The sequence below is a fragment of the Meles meles genome, chromosome 4 (assembly GCF_922984935.1).
Source record: "Meles meles chromosome 4, mMelMel3.1 paternal haplotype, whole genome shotgun sequence".
Classification (NCBI taxonomy): domain Eukaryota; kingdom Metazoa; phylum Chordata; class Mammalia; order Carnivora; family Mustelidae; genus Meles; species Meles meles.
The window spans coordinates 48,887,662-48,911,129 of NC_060069.1; the positions used below are offsets into that span (position 1 = coordinate 48,887,662).

Genomic DNA, 23,468 nt, shown 5'->3' on the forward strand with positions numbered 1-23,468 from the left:
GTATTTACAATTTGCTCTGTGAAGCTTCACAAATGAATGAGATGACTCATCATATCCTTAATAGAAATTATGCTTTAATTTCTTGCTGTGCTAAAAGAATGGCTTATTTCAAACTAGGGTACTGTTGACTTATTTTCTACTTTGTATAAAGTAGTGGTAAAAATTAAAATATGAAATGAAATGGTCTTAAGGGGAGAAAACATTTTTTTCTTTTTGTTCATTGAAGACTCTGGTATATATGAGATAAATGCATTATACATTAGAATAGAGTATAAATCCATATATTGTGACCTCTGATTTTAATTAGACTGAGTGCCATAACTATAACTTTGCATTAAAAAATAAAGATGAGAGGAAATCAATTTATTTAATTTGACTTTAAATCTTCACCATGAGAAAATTTTAGGCTGAAGTAGGCTTTAATACCTTTTGTCAATGCAGGAAGCAATAGCACCCAGTTGGATTAGAACCTTACAAATATCCAGATGGAGAAAAAGGGAAGAAAGAACTTCTAAGGAATATAACACATTTCTATAATTCAACAGAAGTTTGGGGAAATGTGGCAAGAGATATTCTAACTTCTTAAATAGTTTTCAAGTAGTGAGTTCTATAGGATATTTGTCCCCGTGCCCCTGCTAGCTTTTTAATGCAAGTTTATGAAAAACAGAATTAGCTCTCTCAAAATTCATTTCTCTTTGTTATAGCCCATCTATTACAGTTAACAGAATTGTTCATTTATTGTGTTTTTTGTAAACTTAAATTTGAAGATTTTCAGTAGTTGGAAGAATTTTCCCAAAACTAAGAATATATGTACAAAGCCACTCATATTCTAAGTGTACATGTTCATATTTATGTTTCTTTGAGTTCATTTTACTCTTTGAATCACTTTTTAGTCAAAATTAACAACTACCCATTTTTCTCCCCTTGAGATATGAATATACTTTCTCATGACATTCTTCCTTTTAATGCTAAAATAAACCTCTGTCCTACTGACGAAACTTTTTTCCTCCAATAAATCATGTCTGTTTGATAGCGATTATGAGGGTTGAAATAAGTGTTTTCCAGAGCCTTTATGAACTTTTGCTAACTTATGCTAAATTTCTGATTCAAGAGATAAGTTATCTTTGTATTCTGAAAGCATACCCAATGCATAATGGGCTTATCTACCTAAGTTGCAGTAACATCACATCTATTGTTGAGAACTGAGCTTTTGAGAATATGAGACTTTATGCTTTGATAGATCAATTAAAAATAGTATGAATCATTTTAAAGAAATAATTCTTAAACACATTATACTTTTCAATGCCTTATTAAACAGAGAATATGAAACCAATCAGTTTCTTGGGTGAGTCAGTACCATCAAGATGATGGCTTATTGTACTGTGCCCAAAAGTACCATGCTAAAATTATAGGTATTTAATGAGTTCCAGACTATTATAGCTATTATTATAGCTTTACTACTGAGTGATTCTTTGCTTTTCCCCAATAATTTCATCTGTTACTCTGGTGTGTTCTTTACAATCTGTTGTTCTCGTAATTAGCCGCTGCTGCTCTTAATTAACTACCAGTTGTAATTTAGAAAAAAGAAAAGTTGTTAGGGGACATGAGATCTCCATACTTGACAAATGAATGATATCCTTCACTTCCTAGTTCTGTCAATATGCTCTGACCTACAAGTATTTTCTCAGTTCTTGGGAAGAATAACATTGATGGGTTTAATTACTAGCTGTCTTTATTTTTCTTTCCTTGCTTTTAAATCATTCTTCTTTTATTTCTCAACAGGGGCTGTGTTTTATGTGGTTGAACCTCCCTGAAATGTGAATATGTTAAGACAAGCCTAATTTCATAATCATTACCCAAGAGGCTCACAGACAAAGTATACAAAAGAAATCAAATATTTAAGAGAACATATACAACATTGTCTTTCCTCGTCTCAGTAATGAGCAAACAGACTGTACCTAAGTTGTACAGAAAAAAAAATCAGTCTTCAGTTATTCTTCAACTGCATAAATGTAAATGGTAAATGCATATAGAAAACATTTCATGTATAGTGGGTTTTGATTGTTTCTTAGAAAAGCAAGGTTTGAAGCTAGGTAGCCATTCCCGGTAACTAAAATATATATTTAAAAAAAAAATCCATGCATTGAAGTGGTCTGCATAATTTAATTGAAATTATAACAATACTGTGATGTGATGGACTGAAGTTCAAACTTGGAAACTTGGAAAGGATTTGCAGAAGGCCAGTTCCTTAAATGTTGAATCATTATTGAGTGTAAAGAACTTCACTGAAGCATCTTCCATGCTTCTGTGACATTTCACCGGAGAAGTTGTGTCTGTAAAAAGGAAAGTTGAAATTGTTAAAGCTACGGAAAACTCCATAGATAAGGGGAATACCATCAACTTCAGTTGAGAAGAGCTAAAACTCTACATGATGTTTCATTATAGATTTTTTCCTGGGACATATTTTAATTTCAAAGACAATAATGCAAAGTGATCATTTCAGATAAAAACACATTAAAAAGAACATCTTCAATGTGTAAGCCATTCCCTATTCTCAAGCCATGGTGGTTCCTTTCTTTGGGTACCTGCTATACTCTATTTCTTTTCAGTTTTAAATCTTGTTCAAGGATATTGCCATGACATAAAAAAGGAAATAAAGAAAATCTATTACATTGTTTATTGCTATAACGCATTGATAATTTTGTATATTTTGCTCTCCTTAAAGGAACCAAGCATAAAGCTGGCATTTAAACATAATTTTTTCTGCTCTTCAAGAGTTCTGTTAATATATTTGAATGATAGTGCATCAATAGGGTCTAAAATTTAAAAAAATTGTCAGTATAATACTTCAACATGTGCCTTATATTATTAAAAATCTTAGCGCATGTGCCAGTAAGAGGTAGCATAATTAGTAGTCCTATTTCTACCCAATTTCATCAGGAAGGCATCCTGTTTTCAATGGTAGAGACTTAGAACTTGTTAACCACGTTTAGACAAGCTGCAAAATCTTAGACAAAATCCCTCTCTGAATTTGAGTTGCTTAGAGCTGACACCTATAAAAAAAAACTCAAAATTGTGGTCGAATACGTTAATGATTTGAGGAAGACATTGTTGCAAATACCAGGTTATCTTCTTTTCCAAAACGCATATTGAGAAGAGGTTAACATTTTTTCTGGAAACTAGGTAACATACATCAGCTGCATCTAGATCTAAACTCAAACCACGCAAAATTTCCACAATTAGAACCGGTTTCACTTTTAGTGTGAAGACTTGTGAAACCTAGAAGGTGAAAACCCACAAATAAACCTTCTTTAAACGAGTATACATTAACTCCCACAGAAGTGGAACAAAGATTTTCACAAAGTCTGACATACCGCTTTTGTTTGTTTTAGAAATGAATAAGCAGAGAAGTTGGCATCCAGCAATGACAACTTAACCTCCTGAAGACCTTCTAGGTCATGAAGAGAACGCTGGTTTAGAAGTCCAGAGACCTGGGCTCCGGATCTTGCCTGTCTGAGTGTAAAATTTTGAGAAAATCGTTTTCCTCTCACAGACCCAATGCCTCATTTATTTATTTATTTATTTATTTATTTATTTTTTTGAATGTTAACTGGATTTATTGTAGTGATCATTTCACAATACATACAAACATTGAATCATTATGTTGTACACCCAAAACTAACATAATGTCATATGTAAATCAAACCTCAATTTAAAAAATGAATAAGTACAAATTCAACAGTAAAATTAAAATAAAAATCCAAAAATAAAATAAAATAATAAGAAGGAGAGGACAAGAAGAGATTAACAAGAACAAAACACAGAAATGTGAAATGGTTGTAACAGCTTATAAAGGAAGAACTGAAACTATATATTCACAAGGGACATGATTTTATATGTAAAATACTAAAAAGCTTTTAGCACAAATAAGAGAGTGCACCAATGTTACAAGATACAGGATCAATATATAAATATCAATCAAAACTAATGATAAGAATCCGAAATGAAATTACAAAAAGCAATCCATTTACAATAGCACCAAAACCCCTAAAATACTTAGAGAAAATAAAGGAATGAGACAAAAAAAGGAATAAGACTTAAACACTGAAAACTATAAAACACTGTTGAAAGAAATTAAAAAATACTTAAATAACTGGAAAGTTAGTCTATGTTCATGGATTGGAGGCCTTAATATTGTTAAGATGTCATACTCCCTGCTATGGACTGAATTGTGTTCCCCTAAAATTTGTATAGTGAAGCCCTAACCCCTAATGTGATTGTATCTGTACCTGAAAGTAGGGTCTTTAGGAGGGAGTTAAGGTCAAATGAGGTCATAAGGATCGGACTGTTATCAGATGAAAGACTATAGCCTTATAAGGAAAAGATCTCTCTCTCTCTCTCTCTCTCTTTTTTCACTCTCTCTTGTGCCCTCATTTATTAAAAAACAAAACAAAAGGGTAGGATTAAATGAGACTATGTTCTTGAATCTCTTAGTGATTTAATCAGTCACTAAGAATAAGAAACAGAGGCGCCTGGGTGGCTCAGTGGGTTAAAGCCTCTGCCTTTGGTTCGGGTCATGATCCCAGGGTCCTGGGATTGAGCCTGCATTGGGCTCTCTGCTCAGCAGGGAGCCTTCTTCCCTTCTCTCTCTCTGCCTGCCTCTTTGCCTGCTTGTGATCTCTGTCTGTCAAATAAATAGATAAAATCTTTAAAAAAAAAATAAGAAACAGTGTACCAGAAAATGATTTTGAAAAGTGAAATGGAAATTAGACATATTTACTTTTTTTTAAATTATTCATAAACTATAAAACCTAAAACTTCACATGAGAAAGTAAGAAAGCATCTGAAAAACCTTGGTGATAGTGGCAGGAAATAATGACTAGAAAACTAATGGTTGATGGGTGCCCCTGCAATGATTGACAAAGGGAAAGAAAAAATACATGATGTTAGATTTTATTCTAAATCTATTATTTTGTGGTATGATTATCTCGAAACTTCAGTAATAAGGACAGTGGTTGTCATCATACTTACCAAAGCCTATTAGATGAAGGACATAATATATGAATTTGGATTTCACCCATAGTGATTCAAGAGACATTATATTAATTCAAATACCTTGCCATAGTTCAGTGGTTATCTGGAGTTTACATGGTCTAAAACTTCATATGAAAATGTAAATGAAAAAGAGTTTCCTGCATGTTTTTTTAAAATCATAACCTGTTTTGGTTTAATTCAGAAATGCCAGAATGGTGATAATCCAGGGTGTCCAAGGTGGTAGAGTTCCTGTGGAAACTAATCAAACTTAATTGTTTTAATCTCAGTGTCAGAATGTTCTCAACACAACAAGAAACTGGAAGATTGTGATCCTATTTCAAGGAGTTACTCAGTTTTTAATAGCAGTTAGTTAGATCCTACTCAAATGTAATGTGGTGATTTTTAACAATTCTGAAGAGTAACCATACTTGGTATATCTCTAGACAAAAAGAAAGTTCAATTCGCATTTTGAAGGTGGTACTGCTCAAAATGCACTGTTCTTCACATACTGAGTAAGTCCTCTTATATCTGTGGACATTCAGTAACTTCATAACTTCATTGATCAAGAGCTCCATGGTGAAAAAAATTCTTTTAACTAAGTCATTCTGAGAATAAGAAAGTTGAAGTAAAATATTCACTTCTCACTGTGGTTTAGGGCATTTGATGAAGAGAACAAACAGGCATGACTTAAACTGAGAGGTTTAGGGTTAATGTGATGTTTTGGGGGACTCTGCATCCTTGGTCAAAGGATCATCCTGAGAGAAATAAAAAGCATGAGAGTCATGCTTGAGACTGTCAAAACAGTTCCAGTTTGTCTCATCTGCCTGGGACGGAGGATGCATCCTCTTATAAGCTTTACTGAGAAAAAATACATTGCCTAGATTTTATGTTTAACATTTCACGTTCAAAATATATAATATGGGGGCATCTGGGTGGCTCAGTAGGTTGAGCCTCTGTCTTTGGCTCAGGTCATGATCTCAGGGTCCTGGGATCAAGCCCCGCATCATGGGGAGTCTGCTTCCCCCTCTTTCTCTCTGCCTGCCTCTCGGCCTACTTGTGATCTCTCTCTGTGACAAATTAAAAAAAAAAAAACTAAAATATATAATATGTATGGCTAAATTTACTTTTGAAAATATAAACTCAGAATTTGACCTTTCTGGATTTACATGCTACTTATGTCATTAGCTATATATGGCATTGTGAGTTAATATATCTACGCTTTCTATTATTGTATAATACTAATATTATATAATATTGTATAATAATAATAATTATTGAATATTTACATGTCAGAATATTCTAAATGTTTAATATGTATCAATTCATTTAGTTCTCTGGACAATGTAGTGTGATGGAACTTCATTATTATCCTCAATTTATGGAGGGGAATTTTAGAATTTAACCAAGGTCCCACAGCTAACAGGTAGAACAACCGGGATTTGACCCACAACACTGGCCTCTCCAGCTGTCACTTTTACCCCTTACACTGCACTACTTCTCAAGATACTGGAGACAGCAATAGGACCTACTTTAGGGAAAAGGATGATTAAATGAAGCAGTATGTACATAGCACAAAGTATAGGGCCCAGCACAAAGTAAATTTTCAGAACTATAAATCTAAGATTACTGGCATGTCCTGTGTGCCCAACACACATCTAACTTAATTCTTACAATACTAATATGTTACTATTTAAATGTACAAGATATAGAGAAATAAGATATGGAAACAAGGTAATGAACGAACGAGTGACAGAGCCAGGATTTGGAGTAGGTGTTATGATTCCATGACCAATACTCTTCTTGCTACACCATTCTCTCTCCTGTGTTCTGTGTTATCATAAGTCTGGGAATGTAGTTATTGGCAACAAAATGGTGTGTGTCACTGGAATGTCTCTTCCTTATAATAGAGGGATTACTACACAGTTATGTGATATATGAAGGTGATTTATTATGTCAATTAGAATTTTAACCATTGTTCATATATTCGTATCCCCTAATTATATAAGAATCTGTGGGGATAATTGAATCTTTTTTTATGGTAAGGTAGATCTAGGACATCCCTTTGCTTTTTAAATGTCATTTAAGTTACTTGCATCAATATACTAATTGAGTACAGAAAAGTTGAAACAGTGAATTTATAAGCTAGGAAATTAAAAGGGCAATTTATAAATCAAGATGGATCAATGAACTCATTGTGAAATGTTAATCAGAAGCTTGCATATACTGTTACATACCCGAATTGTACTCACGGTTAGAATCAATTAGCCTCTGGAATTTGAGAGACGGTTTCCACCAATCCGATCCACCGGAATACCGAATCGTCTTTTTGGATGATCTACTACTTTCCTGAAACAAACGAAGGAGATTATTTTTAAGCTAAACACCAAGTTATCAGTTAATGAGTTTTGCTCTTTTATTTCTTGCAGATCTGGGGGTTTTCTTTGGGAGTTGGAATACACATGATAGTTATCATTCACTACTACCCACTATGTGCCAGACAGTGTCTCTTATTCTTTGGACATCAGTCAAAGTGGGTCTAACTGTCTCCATTTTATATCTGAGGAATCTGAAGCTTTGAGAAATTAAATTACTTATCCAAAATCAAACAGTGCAGATGACAAGCAGGGTCTTATCAGCATACCAATCTGTTAAGTGTTTAGCTTGGGTAAGTCCCTTTTTCTCTTCAAATGTTGGTGTATTCCTCTGTTAATGGATGACAATTACACTAGGTCAGTGGTTTTCCCCAATCTCTGACTCAGAATGGTTCTTCTAGGCAAGAATGGTGGTGGGGAGGAGAAAGTGCTGATGCCAAAACTGACTGTGGACTAAGTGTGCTTCTCATGCTTCTCATGTCTTCACTAGGATTTTACCCAGGGAAGCTTTGTACACAATGGTCCGTGTCTGTCACATATTCTCTGTGTCAAATATTATTTGGAAAAAATTAGTTTCATTATTAAGATGAGAGGATTTCTAGCTTTATGTTTTGTAAAATCTCCATTTAGAAAGAAGAAACATATTAGTTTGATTTGCTATTGCCATTCCTTTGTTCTACCAAGTCAAAATCCTAGTACTCTCAGATAAATAATGATTTAATGTAAGTAAGTAGAGGGGAAAAAAAATCTTTCATTTTTACTGACACCAGGTTTTTACTTTAACTACAGGTCTAATCAGTGTTCCTCATGTCATTATTAGGTAAATAATTGATTTAAAAGCTCTGAGAAATATAGAGAATAATGGAAACATGGGATATTTTTATTACTGTATCTTACATATAGAACATTCCATAAACACAGCCTGACTGTAATCAAGCTAATAAACTTGATGGTTATTAATATTTACTTAATGCTTTGTATATGCCAGGCACTGTGCTTTACTGTGTAGACAATGATGATAAAAATAGGCAAGAACCTGATTTGGAACTTATCCCCCAATGATACTGTAGGACAGGCACAGGGCCATGTTATGTTTTTTATTTGTTCATTTGTTTGTTTTTACCTAATTCAGTGTTCTTTTCTGTCATTCATATTCGTCTGTCTTTACAGGCTGGCTCTTGGTTTTGCAAGTCAATGCAGATAGCATCATATATATGATCTTATAAGGCTGTCAGCTAAACAACAGTTTGATCAATAGAGGAAAATCCAGGAAAAAAAAAAATGTTTAGTGCTTATCCTTAACTTAGTCATACCTCTGCTACTCTTCACATTTCTTTTTTTTTTTAATTTTTAAAATGTATTTATTTGACAGAGAGATCACAAGTAGGCAGAGAGAGAGAGAGGAGGAAGCAGGCACCCCACTGAGCAGAGAGACTGATGTGGGCCTTGATCCCAGGACCGCAAGATCATGACCTGATCTCTGCCAAAGACAGAGGCTCAACCCACTGAGCCACCCAGGCACCCCTACTCTTCACATTTCTGAAAAACATATCCTCTTCAGTGAGGTCCATCATTCGTACTTCTGGATTTTTGGATACGATATGGACTACATGTTTTTCAACTTGATAATCAAAGGAGATTAGTAAAATTAGTGTAAAATAAATGTTGACGAGACATCAGAAATATGTATATCACCAGTGCTTAAGTATTCTGATGTAATTATAAATAATTATTATTGGAAAAAGAAAAAAACCTCATATTTTTACATTTTTATTCATATAAATTATAGACTTTTATTTTAAACAGTTATTTTCTTTGTGGTAGTAAGAAGAAGGTCTCCTCAAGGATGTCCACACCATAATCCACAGAATCCACAAGTATGTCACCTTACACAGCAAAAGAGACTTTACCGATAGAATTAAAAAGTACCTTGAGATGAAAAGATTATTCTGGGTTATCTAGGTAGGTCCAGTCTAGTCCAGTCTCTGTAACAGTGGAAGATAACTGAAGAAGAGTGAGTTGGTCGGAGAGCTGCACTCTGAGAAGGACTTAACCCACCACCCCTGGCCTTGAGGATGAAAGAAAGAATCAAGAACCAAAGAATGGTAGTGGTGCCTGGGTGGCTCAGTTAGTTTGGCCTCTGACTCTTGATTTATGCTCAGGTCATGATCTCAGGGTCCCTGTGTCTGCTCTGCCCTCAGTGGGGAGTTGCTTGAGAATTCTCCCTTTCCTTCAGGCCCTTCCCCTCTTCTTGTATTTGCTCTCTCTCAAATAAATAAATAAATAAATAAATAAATAAATAAAAGGAATGCCATGACTGCTAGAAGTTCTCAAAAGAGAACCAAAACAGACTGAATTCTGTCCTATAACCAAAACAGACTGAAGTCTGCCAACAACCTGAATGAGTAGGAAATGAATTCTCCTCTAGAGCAGCCCAGTGACCTCTTGACTTCTTCCATAGCTAGCTGGCAGATCAGGCAAAAGAGAGCACAGAGCAGCTAGGAGGGACAATTTTAGAGGCTACACAGTGCCTAACAATCAATCACATGGCTGTCCCTAGTTGGAAAGGAGAAAAGTTGTGTAGAATGGTATATGGCGACTGCTGAGGTTGCATTGGACGTCCGGCCTATAGAATTGTGAGACAATAAATTTGTGTTGTTTTAAGTCCAGAAGCTTAAGTAATTTATTACTATTGCAATAACATATGAATATATCTGTGTGATTTAGAGCTTAGGTCTGAGGTTTACATTGTTGATATATATTTTTAAAAAATCAGACTGATAGGAATTTTTATTCCTTGAACCTTTCAATTCCTATACTGACTATCTCTATCGTAAGTCCAGGAAAAGGGTAAGATAGAAGCCACCTCAGGGAGGAGGAGAGTGCTCGGGAGAAGTTCCAGACAAGTAAGAAGAGGAAGTGAGAAACCAACCCCTTTGCGTGTTTAAAGGACTGGTGAGAAGGGGAAGGAAATGGCAGCTGGGAAAAAGAGTAGTGCCACACATGTGAACTAACCTCCCAAAGCACCTGCAGGTTGGACGGTGGCAGGAAAAGTCACACTTCTGCTTTTTTAGAGGAAAGTATGATGGTCTCATGCATCATTATAAATTAGAACATTTACTAATGAGGATCTACATCTTGGCTAATTGAATGTAAATAAAAAAAGAGTACCAATGCATTTTTTCAAAAATAAGGGTAAAATAAATGAAAATAGCATTTTTTCTTTCTTTCCTACTATTGATCTTTTTGCTCAAGCAACTAAGAGGCAGCTGTAGTGGTGGAAAGCAAAATCATTTTTTTCCTTCCTTCTTCTCTTGTTCTATGTTCCTTCCTTCCATTCTTTCCCCAAGATTTGATTAGGCACCAGGATATGAAAGACAGGGTCTACCTGATTCTTCTACTGTAAGCGTTTTTAGGACCGTTGTCATTCTGATCTTCTTTCTTTTTTGATGAGATTTGGGTAATACCTGCTCTGCCTATCTTTCACGCCAGTTTGTTTATTTAACACTTATTCTTTAAGTAAATTTGATTGCTTTATGCACAATCATTGATATTTTTTTCTCTTACTGGGGATACAGTGGTGAATAAGACATACATTACCTGATAAAAGCTAATGAGGTAACACACCTGAAATCATTCTACACATTTTAACTGATTCTATTATTTCCTATCAATCCTGTCCATGGGTTTTAAAACTATTTGTAGTTTACTATTTCTACAAATAAAAGCTTTATAAAAGAGTTCAGTACCTAAAATGTTCAGCGAAGAACCATCCATGTAAAGAAGTGCCCCACCTTCTCCTATATTGTGGACTCTGTAAGAGCTTCCAGAAACACTTAAGAGTGCTTAGAGCAGAGTTTGAAAACCACTGGTCACGTGAATATAAGTGTTTTTGTTCTAACCGTAGATCCATAATTACTCTGATTCATTTTCTAAAATTTGGGACTGGTTTCAAATGCTCACATGTATCTTGAAATCAAATGAGAAAAATAAATAAACAAATAAATGTGAAAAGCCATTCAGTATTTAAAATTTTTAGCACTAATACAAAATTAAAACGATTATTCCTGTAAAGCAGTTAAACCAAAAAACAAAACAAAACAAAAAAACCATAGCTCAGTAAGTTAAATAATTTCTATGCAGTCTCCATCCATTTAGAAGTAAAATGGCATACTAGTACTTATCTTAAGGCTTTTGCTGATATGAAATATATATCACAGTCCTATACTCTGTAACACATACCCTTATAGGAATAAACAGTGTGCAAAACTGTTAATAATAATAATAAATTATAAATAATATTATAAATATTATAAATTTATTATTTTAAAATAATATATATTTTAATAAATATTTATTAATATTATAAAATTTATAAATAATAATAATAAATGTTAGGACAGTGAAATATTCTTAAGACCAAAGGGGAAAACTGTACTTTCTGACTATCTAGTCCCTCTTGTGACAAAATAATGGTATGACATGGGTTATATTATATATCCACATTACCTTTTACATTTTAAAAGATTCTGAAATAGGTTAAGGATACAAAATATCTGCCAAACTAATAAAGAGAATGAATTGGTTATTTCAAATACAGCCTTAAACTTTACCCTTAAATATACTTCTTGTGTTAAATAGGATTTCTTAAGCATGTATATCCTTTGATAACCCAGATTCTGAAAAACTTCTTACATTCTAAAAAAACAGTTAGAAATGTGTATTTAAGTGTTTTTTTGAGAATCACGTCACACATACGAAATAGCCTATAGATTTATCTGTTCAGTTAAAAGAAAAATGAAATGAACATTCCGGTTGGCACTAGATGAAGAAATAGAATATTAGCAACACTAAGGAATTCCCCAGTGCTCTTGCTCCCAAATTGCATCCATTTTATGCCTCAGTCCCAGAAGTAATCTGTAGACTGAATTCTGGTCTAATTATCCCCTTGCTTTGCCTTATAATCTCTATGTACTATTCAAAACTCTCTTGTTTTAGTGCAGATGGTTCTATAATTTTATTTTTTAAAAAACCATGTATGAATTATTCTTGACTTCTTTCAGCAAATATTTTGTTTTGATATTTGTCCATGTTGACATATATAGCTGCATTTCTTTATTTTCCCTGCTATATGATATTTTATTGTATTTATATACAACACCTTATTTAGACATTTTACCATAGAGGGAAATTTGAGTTATTTTCTTTTATGGTGTTAAGTATTCTTCAGATGAAAATTTTCTTAGGGCTGCCTTTAGTGCACATTTAAGGATTTCTCTCAAGTGTGTTTTTAGAAGTACAATCGTCAGCTATGCCTACACTTAATTATATTACATTGTGCCAGACTGTTCCAAAGTTGTACCAATTTACATATCCAAGAGCAGAGTATGACAGTTCCTATTGTTTCAAATCTAGGCCAGCCCTTGCAATGGGGTGTTTTTGTTTTTCCTTCCCTTCCCCTATGTTTATCTGTTTTGTTTCTTAAATTCCACAATTACGTGAGATCATATGAAATTTGCCTTTCTCTGACTTACTTCACTTAGTGTAATACCCTCTAGGTCCAACCACGTTGCTGCAAATGGCAAGATCTCAAGCATTTGTAATTTTGTTTCACTGTGGTTTTAATTTGCTGCTTCTGAATAAGTTTCTCCCCATCTCCTTTGTTTACTGATTACTTGGATTTCTTCTTTTGGAAGTGTCTGTTCAAGTCTGTTGCCTGTTTTCTATTGTTTAGTTTTTGTTTTGTTTTGTTCTGTGCTTTGTTTTTTTAGAAGAGAGAGAAAGGGAGAGACATGGTGGGGGAGTGGCAGCAGGCGAGGAAGAGACTCTTAAGCAGCTTCCACGCCCAAGGCTCAATCTCAGGACCCTAAAATCATAACTTGAGCCAAAATCAAAATTGGGATACTTCAGCGAATGAGCCACCCAGTTACCCCATTACTCTATCTTTTAAATATTGATTCGTAGGAGAGTTACAAATACTCAGAATGTTAGATTTCGTCAGTTACATGCAAATATCCTTGTCCATTTGTGGTTACTCTTTATTGTGTCTTTCATGAAAATCTTTACTGTTTTTAAATTTATGAGTATTTTTACTTTTTGTTTATTAATGACTTCTGCTCTAATGTTATGAGGATATTCTCTTATTTCATACTAAATTCTTTTTGTAGTTTTGCTTTTCACATTTATGTTCTTAATCCTTTTGAAATTATATTTTTATTTATGGAATGAGACAAAGGTCTTTTTTATATTCATATTCAATTATTCAATGTTAGATTCAGCTTATTAAGTTTCATGGAATATCCTTTTGCAATTTTACTTTGAATTGTTTTGAATCTAAGGTATAAACAGGTCTGGAGAGATTTGAAATCTTAATGCTATCAAACCTTTCTATCTAAGATCTTTTCTTTAGGTTATCTGTCATGCCTTCTCAAGAATATTTGCAATTTTCTCCATAAAGACCCTCCATAGTTTATTGGATTTGTTGTTGTTATGACACCATTTAAAAACATGTGCTGTAGGTATTTTAATATAGAAATAGAAGAATTTCCTTCTATTTCTATTATTAGTTTATCAGTGATTTTGATCATGAGTAGATGCTTAATTTTATTGAGTGCTTTTTCTGCATCTATTGAGTGATGTGGCTTTACTTCTTCAATCTATTAACTTTGCTAATTGACTTTCCACAGCAAATCAACCTTATATTGTATTTTTGTGATGAACTAGACATGATAATGCTATATTGTTCTTTTAATACATTACTTGAATTGTTTTTCAATTTTTTTGTAGGAATTTGTATCTGCTCTCATTAATGCAGTTGTCCTATAATTTTTTTTCTTGTTCTCTCCATATATGGTTTTGGTGATCAGATAATGCATTCTCATGAAGTGAGTTGAGGATCGCACCTTCTTTTTTGGTTATCTTATTGTTATTTAATTATATCATGGTGTGAAAATATGTTCCATATGGTAACCAGAACTTTAAAAATTTTAAGGCTTATTTTGTGGACTGGAACTTCATTGATTTTAATAGTTATTTCATGTGAATGTAAATTTTTTCCCAATTGTTGGTTACAACAACAACTTTTACTGATCCTGCTTATGATTTTGAGCTCCAAGGAAAGAAACCTAAGAATCAGAGTGTGGACAATGTTCCCTAAAAACAACAGTCTGATTTGCCAGTACATCTTAAATGGACAATAAAATGCTAGGCCCTGTCAACAAGGGCATGCCCCTCCAGCAGCTTTGAGTAATATGCAGAAAGGGAAGATATGGTAATGGTTAATAGAGGATGTTCTTTTAAGTAGTTCAGCAATTCATTTTATTTTTATTTTTTTAAGATTTCATTCATTTATCTGAGAGAGAGAGGGAGAGAGAGAGAGAGAGAGGACACAAACTCAGGAGAGGGGCATAGGGAGAGGGACTAGCAAGCTCCTTGCTGAGCAGGGAGCCCAACACAGGGCTTGATCCCAAGACCCTGGGATCATGAGCTGAGCTGAATGCAGATGTTTAACTGACTGAGCCACCCAGGCGCCCCTTAAATAGTTCCATAATCTAGATTAGTAGAACATGTTATTAAATTATTATACCATATAGTTTAGATGAGTACAGTAGCCAGGCTCCAACATGAACCCCAATAATACCACTATAATACAGTTTCCTTCTGCACTGAGCAGGGCTGACCTCTGTAACCAATAGTATATTGTGACTGATGCGTGACTTCCAAAGCTAAGTCATGAAAATATTGCAGCTTGCCCTGCTATTTTGAATCACTCACATTAGGGAGGTCATCTGCCTTTTCCAAAGGACACTCTAAAAGTCCTATAGAGAGGTTTATGTAGCAATTAACTAAAAGCCTCCTGCCAACTGACAGTGAAGAGCTAAGACTTCCTGCCATCAGCCATGATGAGCGGGTCATTTTGGAAATGGATAATCCAGCCCTGGTATAGCCTCCAGAGGAGTGCAGCCCTGGCCAGCGTCTTCACTGAAACCCTTAGAGAGACCTTTAGCCAGATGCATTCAGGCAAAAGTTTTCTGGGTTTCTGATGCACAGAAATTATGTGAGAACATCAATGTTTATTAATATTTTAAGATATCTAATACTGTGAGATTCAAAATGCTCTGGAATTCCACAAGAGAAGAGATTACATCTAGTTTGGGGGTTCCGGGAAGAATTTATGGAAAATGTGGAAACAGTAAAACAAATGATGACCCCAATCTTGGTTACTGTAATTTATAATTAAGGCATAGAATTAAGCAATGCCTGAACGAGGGGGTGTCTGGCTGGCTCAGTTGGAAGAACATGTGACTCTTGATCTCAGCATCATGAGTTCAAGCCATGCACTAGAGATAGAGATTACTTAAATAAATAAATAAACTTTTTTTTAAAAAAAAGAAGAAATCACTATAGGAGGACAGCTATAACTATATGAACTTGGAAGGACTGATGTATGAGGACAGGCTAAAATGAAGGACTCAGCAAAGCCCTGTAAAGAATGAAAAAGGATTATCATCAAAGTCCAAAGAGTTGTGTTTTAAACAGAAAATTAGCCTTTTAAATTCAAATTCCAGAATATCAGGACAAAGGACCACAATAAGTCTGAATGATGATGTAGTTTTTAGGGGCCAATACACAATGTCTCTTCCCTCCCAGAGTCCACATTCAGAAACAATAAAGAAATAAGCTATGATCAATGCACAGAAATCAAAATGTCATTTTTATTAGTGATCAGACTGAACATAGGATGTGGCTTCACACCTGCATTTGAAAGGGCTTCTTTCGATTTCCTGCGTGGATTAGACCAATTTATATGACTAGTCATGGTTATCATGTAGCAACAGGAAGAAAGGCAATCAATGAAACATGCTCAACCCTTCCACAATAACTTGCCTGTTAGATAAATGACTGCTTTCTCTTCCAGAAGGGAGTGAATCAAGGGTAGGACAAGAAGTTAGTCTTTCCCTACCTGGAGTTCCTGTACATGTAAATTTGAGGCTTAATAAATGGGATTTATTTTAGGAATAAATGTTTAGGAAGATGGAAGAAAGTGCTACTCTTTGCTTAGCAGAAAGTTGATGTATGACTTGGAATTCTATTGCAAAGTAGTAATTCAATTTTAAATGGATTCTGTTAAATTTATGATGATGGTGCTGACTAAGCATAATGTCACCTTCTAAAGTATTATCCCAAGGAATGAGCAGAAACAAACCACGAGCACTGGAATAAATAACGAGATTGAAGTTTTTGTAAAGTAACATAGGCATGCTTGATTTGGAAATTGCTGTAAAGCGCTAGGATAAGGCGTAGGGGATCTTCATTTGCTTGGCTCATGAACCTCTGTGAGGGTCTAATGAAACTTTCAGAACTTCTACCCAGCAAATAGATTTACACAAAAATGTCTTCTAGAATTTTCTTTTGGGGATGGGAGTAGGTGATGTACATATCAAAGCCTATCCATGGAATCAATATTGCTGCTCTGGGGAGAAGGTTTTAAACTCATTCATATATGAGTTAGGGTAGGGAGCAAAAGCAAAGGGACTGTCTCCGTCTGTGCTATTGAGCTGCGTGATGAGAGGCCAGCAACAGAGAACAGTTATGAAGAACAATGGCCCTGGATCATTATGCTTGAGAGCATCTCCGATTACACAGCCAGGCTTTTCAACTAGGAGGAAGGAAGTAGGGAAATGACACACCATACTCTGAATCATTTTCTCGAGTTTCTTCTCTGAAATGGAGCCCATTTTGGACTATATCCTTTGGGCATCACCAAATAAGAGTTGGAAAGGAATAGCAAAAATCATGAGATGTCTAGGTTGGCCTAGGTCTGTAGCATTGCTTCTCAATTAATTAGGAAGGAATATGAAATGTTAGGATCTTTATCTTTAATCTTTGGGACTGTCATCAAGAAGGGCAATCATATCTGACATGAAACTGCAATTGCTATTCTCAACTGTAGTCTGAATTTAATGTCTGGCTTAGGATAGAAACCCATGTATCATTGGTATCATTTTTTTTTTGCCATTTTAATTTATTTATTTTTTCAGTGTAACAGTATTCACTGTTTTTGCACAACACCCAGTGCTCCATACAAAACGTGCCCTCCCTATTACCCACCACCTGTTCCCCCAACCTCCCACCCCTGACCCTTCAAAACCCTCAGGTTGTTTTTCAGAGTCCATAGTCTCTTATGGTTCGCCTCCCCTTCCAATTTTTTTTTTATAAACATATAATGTATTTTTATCCCCAGGGGTACAGATCTGTGAATCGCCAGGACATGGAGAAGCAACATGGGGGGTTAGGGGGATAGGAGAAGAATAAATGAAACAAGATAGGATTGGGAGGGAGACAAACCATAAATGACTCTTAATCTCACAAAACAAACTGGGGGTTGCTGGGGGGAGGTGGGGTTGGGAGAGGGGGAGGGGGTTATGGACATTGGGGAGGGTATGTGCTATCATGAGTTCTTTTTTTTTTTTAAAGATTTTATTTATTTATTTGACAGACAGAAAGATCACAGGTAGGCAGAGAGGCAGACAGAGAGAGAGGAGGAAGCAGGCTCCCTGCTGAGCAGAGAGCCCGATGCGGGACTCGATCCCAGGACCCTGAGATCATGACCTGAGCTGAAGGCAGCGGCTTAAACCACTGAGCCACCCAGGCGCCCTGGTATCATTTTTCTAAAATTATTTATGTAATGCATACATTTTAAGTGAACCTTGCTGTTCCAGTTCTTGGATAGGTGCCTTTTTGATGCAGAACTTTAATTTCTTCATCAGAAGAACTATTTATCTGGAAAGTCATTGAACTTGGACTTAAACATCTAACATTCTAGCTGATAATCTCAGGAAAATCATTTTGTCGGCCTGAAAATATGCAAATAAAATGAGGATAATAATATCTTCTTAGAGAGTTACAGGGATTAGAAAAAAATATATACCAGGATGTTAAAATGGGATTTTTTTTTTCTATCTCAGTTTTGGCTGTGACCTCAAAAAGCTGAGGAAAAACAGAAGTAGGTGACAACCATTCCTTCTTGCATTCCAAAGTGAGATGCTAGACGGATGCAGTTGTTGAAAAGGGGTTTCCTAAAAACTGATTTTCCCAACTTGCATCCGGTAAGAGGATAGATGTAGATAGAGTAGGTGAAGAAGGAGAATTTCTGTGGAATGAGTTATTGGAGAACAGTGGTAATTTCCCTCCTCTTTCCTATTCTGGGGTGTGAGGGAGACTTCGAGAAAACAATTTAGATGGCTTGACTTATGCCCTTGGAAGAGGGCAGGCCTGAGAGAACAGCGTCAGTGAAATCTCAAGAGCAAGAAGCTGTGAGAGTTCGCTCCAGACAAGAATGAAGAGATGGTGACATAAGGAACTGTTTCAGTTTGTGACTGAAACCAAGGGGGTGGGTTTTCTGTGGAGCAGAGGCAGAGCAAGCGTGTAGATAGAGTTGGCCTTATGTTCACTATAAGAGGCACCTTCCCGAGGGCCTTGCTGCCAGGGTTGATGGTGAGGTGACCTCATTAGGATGCTGGTGGTAATGTCAATTGAAGATGTTGTGAAGGGAGGATGAGGATGAGGGGCAAACTGACCTACCAGGAGAGAGCATTGCAAGATGGAAGGATATTTATATCGATGTTCCTGATGGGAGTTATGTGATGACCGCCCCTCCCCCCCCAGAATAGCCCATGATAAGGAATCCGCTTTGAGCATTTACTGAGGCCAGAGAGCAGTAAAGCCAAGGTATAAGTCTCACTCGAGTTAGAGTTTTCTTTACCTCTCTGCACTGCCATCCTCCAGACCAGGGACGCAGGAGGCAGCCCACTGTCCTAGGGGAAGGGGCAAGAAGAAATTGACTATAAGCAACCCCCTTCCCATTGCAACTTCACAGCTTGAATGGGGCCTAAGCAGGGAAGAAGAGAAACTTTAATTATATTTATGGTTTGGGCTAAGATATAAGAATAGTTGTTTGAATGACTGATGTATGGTTGTTTTCTAATAAAAGTGGCAAGAGGGGTCTTTCTTATTTCAATGGGACCAGTGGAGTCATAGTACCTGTCCTTATTTTTATCTAAGAGGTAGGAAGCAGCTCCTACTGAATGGGTTAGAATGCACGTAGGTGGGGATTAAAACTGTTTTTCTGAGTATGTCTCATGGAGTCCTTCTCTTTGAATTAAGTGGTTATAATAACAGTGTACTGGAGGAAAGTTTATTGACCTGAATCTGTACAATGTGCATAATTACAATGAACGTAATTATACTTCCGTCTCGCTTGCCAGAGTCTATCTCTGCCTTTTCTCATTTGACTTTCAGTCCAGGAGGCTAACCTGTTTGGAAAAGATAAAAATTCCTTTGGTCTCTGGCTTCAGTTTGGGTCAGGCATTGGGCAACCTTGGAAAGAGACTAGAAGAACAGAGGAAGTGAGATCAGGATAATTCCTGCCTCCCGCCTTACCAGGGCACTTCCCCCAGTGAAGGTCACTCCTTTTCTCAACCCATTTAACTGTTCAGGACTGTCTCTTGGACTTCTGGAAACCTCTCCCTTCCTTACCTCTTTAGACCCGTGTCTCAGGCTGTTGCACATTCCATTACAATTCCCCTCTACTCAGTCTTTTGTAAAAAATCCTGTTGTGAACAAACTCTTCTCACATTTTCCTATTTTAAATGTGCTGCCTGTTTCCCGCAGAAACCCTAACTGACACAATAATGCTGACCTCGAGATATTAACGAAAGAATTCAAGCAGTAAGAGTTGTGAAGATGCTTGTAATAAGTAAATACAAATAATGAGTATTTTCTTTTCCACAAGGTATTCTCAGCATTGCATGAAGGAGTAAGGGAAAAAAGTTTTTAGAAAAATTCCAGGCAGTTATTAACATTTTCCAATATTAAAAGGCCATTCGTACAGTAGATGCTATTTTGCCGGTATATAATCAGAGCTGCTTCATTTTATTTGCATAAATGAGAAAACCATTCATTAACTGCAGGCTTTAAACAAATGAACTGAATGAGGAAAATACTTTGGACTTCAAAGCATGGTTAACTTTGCCCTGAGAATTAATTTGCACATCCATTTGATAATGAAGCTGGTGTCAAATTGAAGTAGAAAAAGTTAAGCACCATACAAAATAGGAACCAATAGGTGGTTCCTTGCATCATTTTAATATGATCTGAAATAGACTTTGTTTTATCTTTGTCATGATTGTTTTTGTTTTTATTTTTCCCCAACAATTCATCTTTCCATTTCCATCTCTTAGGAAGTTTTTCAAAAGCAAAGTGTAAAATTTTCTTTTCTGAATACTTTACAGCAACTGAAAATAAAATGTGTGTCATTTGCTTGAATGTTAGAGTTTTTAAATATGGAATCATGTACCAATATAATTCAGGGATCCATACATGTGATGGGAAAATGTTACATCTTCGGTTTCATTACCCTCTAACTGAAATATAGCAATTCCTTCACTTATGAATGCAGGGAACAAATCACAATAATATTAGCAGTACCTAGACCTTTGTTACAAATAGAAATCACAGATATATTCAGATTTCAGTTGTTGTAGATACTTTGAAATTGGTTTTATGTTCAGCACTACTTGAAATGATTGTTTTTTGGACTTGTCTCTTAGAACTGATTATTTTATGTATTAATAAATAAGCATATATGTTATTATATACTAATTAACTTCAAATTTTTTGGTAATTCTATTTCTATATATTGGTAATCTTTGAATTCTTATGAATATTATCCACTTAAGAACAATAATATGAGAAGTATCCATAGGTTTCACCAAACTACCAAAGTGGTCCATGACCCAAAGAAGTTTATGAGTCCCTGGATTAGGGGATGGATGAAATCTTGGGGCTTCAGTATGAAAATGGATCTTGGACCTATGCCCTTCTGTGAGTGATTACGAGAAAGTAGAGAATGCATGCCTGAGAAGGATAAAATTTGAAGAGATACACATGAAAACCATGGATGTTTAAAAGCCACAAAGAAAGTGTGAACACTCATGCAAACTCATGTTAAAGTAATAGGATAATTCTTAACTTTGTGAAAATTCCAAAAATAAATAGGAAAGAGGTTAAAGCTCCCTGTATTAGTGGACCAAGGCAATTGTCTCAAATATGATAACAGAGCTGCAAATAACCTTACATATGACTCTCCCAAGCAAAATTACTACAATTTTTATGCACTTTTTATAATTTGGTGCAAAACTCTAACCTATGTCTTTTTATACAAAATATGGGAAAATAGATATTTTTGTCCTGTCACTTTATTATACACATTTCAATGATACAAAGATATTTTTGTAACAAATGATTGAAATTTTAATCTTTAATCTTGAGTTATCATTATGCTTTGAAAAAATCTAAAATTGTTTTCCAATTAAAATTCAAGAAGGTGTAGAGAAATATTTTATGCAAGAGTATATTTATTTTCCAGTTTCCCACCTTCCTAACATACAAACCAAATTTAATATTTACTTTGAGACCAAGAACAGAACCCTTATTAAAAAAAATAAATCTTGGAAAAAACTTCCCACAAGATGTGCCCTTTGAATTTAATTTGAAAGATTAAAGAATCAACTATTGAAAATAAAAATATAAAATGCAAAAATAACTAACATCTACATACGAAAATTATTAATATGTATACATCATTCTAAATAAATTCTAAATAGAACAATCCTGACATTGGAGCTCACTTTTGTTGCTATACCAGTGAGTACAGAAAAGCCTAGTCTCTGTATTCTAATTCCAGAGGTGAAGCAAGATTAAACAGTCTAGATTAAGGGAAATCCTCAATTTTTCAAGCTCATGGGGAAACTACTATGCAAATGTATTAGTTCTACTTAACTCATTTCTAACTTCTGGAAGTAGTCAGAAGTAAAGGTAAAGGTAGAACAAAAGGAAATTGAAAACTATGGTATTTGACCTTCTAAGATCATCAGTTACTCAACTAAAATCCTTTCTTGCTTTATACACGTTGGATGGAACAATCATTGTCTAGCTTCAGAGATACTGATCGAGTTTATACGGGTTTTCGATAGTTTTGAAATGGCAGTTTTTGAACACAGTTTTTGAACACAGTGTTCCTGTGAGACCCCAGATCTCCTTCCCAAGTTCACTTCTTATCCTGCTTATCTGTCTCTGATATTAAGCCCTCACAAGAATGTGCCTCACAGGAACATTCAAGCCTGTGAACCATCTCTTAGATGAGTTCCTCTCCATAGAATAATTGTTCTTAATCCACTTAACCTTTCAAAAGCAGTACTAGTTATTTCAGTCAAAATTTGTTATTACTGCTGAATATGAAAAATTATCTTTTTTTTACCTCTTCCGGAAAATTATTGAAAAACACACATCATCTACTCAAATAGTGCTTCCCTCTGTTCTATTTGTTCCCACTGAACTCTCATTAGATTAATTTATACGTTATAATTTCTCATTCTGTTCTCCATCTCTTTTGATATATGCTTCTTATATGATGAATTCATTTACTGCTTGGCCAGATCTAATCTGCTATTTCTCTCATTGTGTAGTGTTTTTTTCTTTTTCTTTTCTCCTTCATTTTATCATGGGATATTTCAGACATCTGCCAAATAGAATTGTATAAAAAGCTCCCAAGTATCCCTCATTCTATGTCAACAATCATCAGTTAGGCAAATCTTGCTTCCCCCATTCCAATCTCATTCCTGTACTATTTTGAAGCAAGTCCAAGGTAAATACTTTCAATTGAACTTTTAAATGAGAATCTCTCTCATTTTTAATGTGACCACAGTACCATTTTCATATTTAAAAGTACACTATAATTACTTAAAATCGTCAAGTAGCCCTTCTTCACATTCACAATTGTGTCTTACAAAGTTATTTTTTTAATGTGACTGGTTAATAAATGTTTATTCTGTTTTAATCTTTAAGATGTCCTTTACCTTCCATCCCTTTCTTTTTCTTCAAAACCTTGTAATTCATTTATTGAAGCAACTGGATTATTCATTTTGCGATTTCCTATAATCTGACTCTTGCTGACTCCTTACAGTGTCTCTGAGGAGAAAATGAGCGAGGCGAGGGGCGGAC

The 23,468-nt window shown here is 35.2% G+C and overlaps 1 protein-coding gene across 1 annotated transcript in view; it reads right to left on the reverse strand.

The window, feature by feature from the left end:
* Nucleotides 1-7,295: 7,295 nt before the first annotated feature.
* The window catches only part of OSTN (osteocrin), a 44,264-nt gene continuing 28,091 nt past the window's right edge, over nucleotides 7,296-23,468 (reverse strand). The window contains exon 4 of the mRNA XM_046001451.1: nucleotides 7,296-7,380. Within this exon, the coding sequence (XP_045857407.1) occupies nucleotides 7,296-7,380 (85 nt within the window). The remainder of the gene's footprint in view (nucleotides 7,381-23,468) is intronic.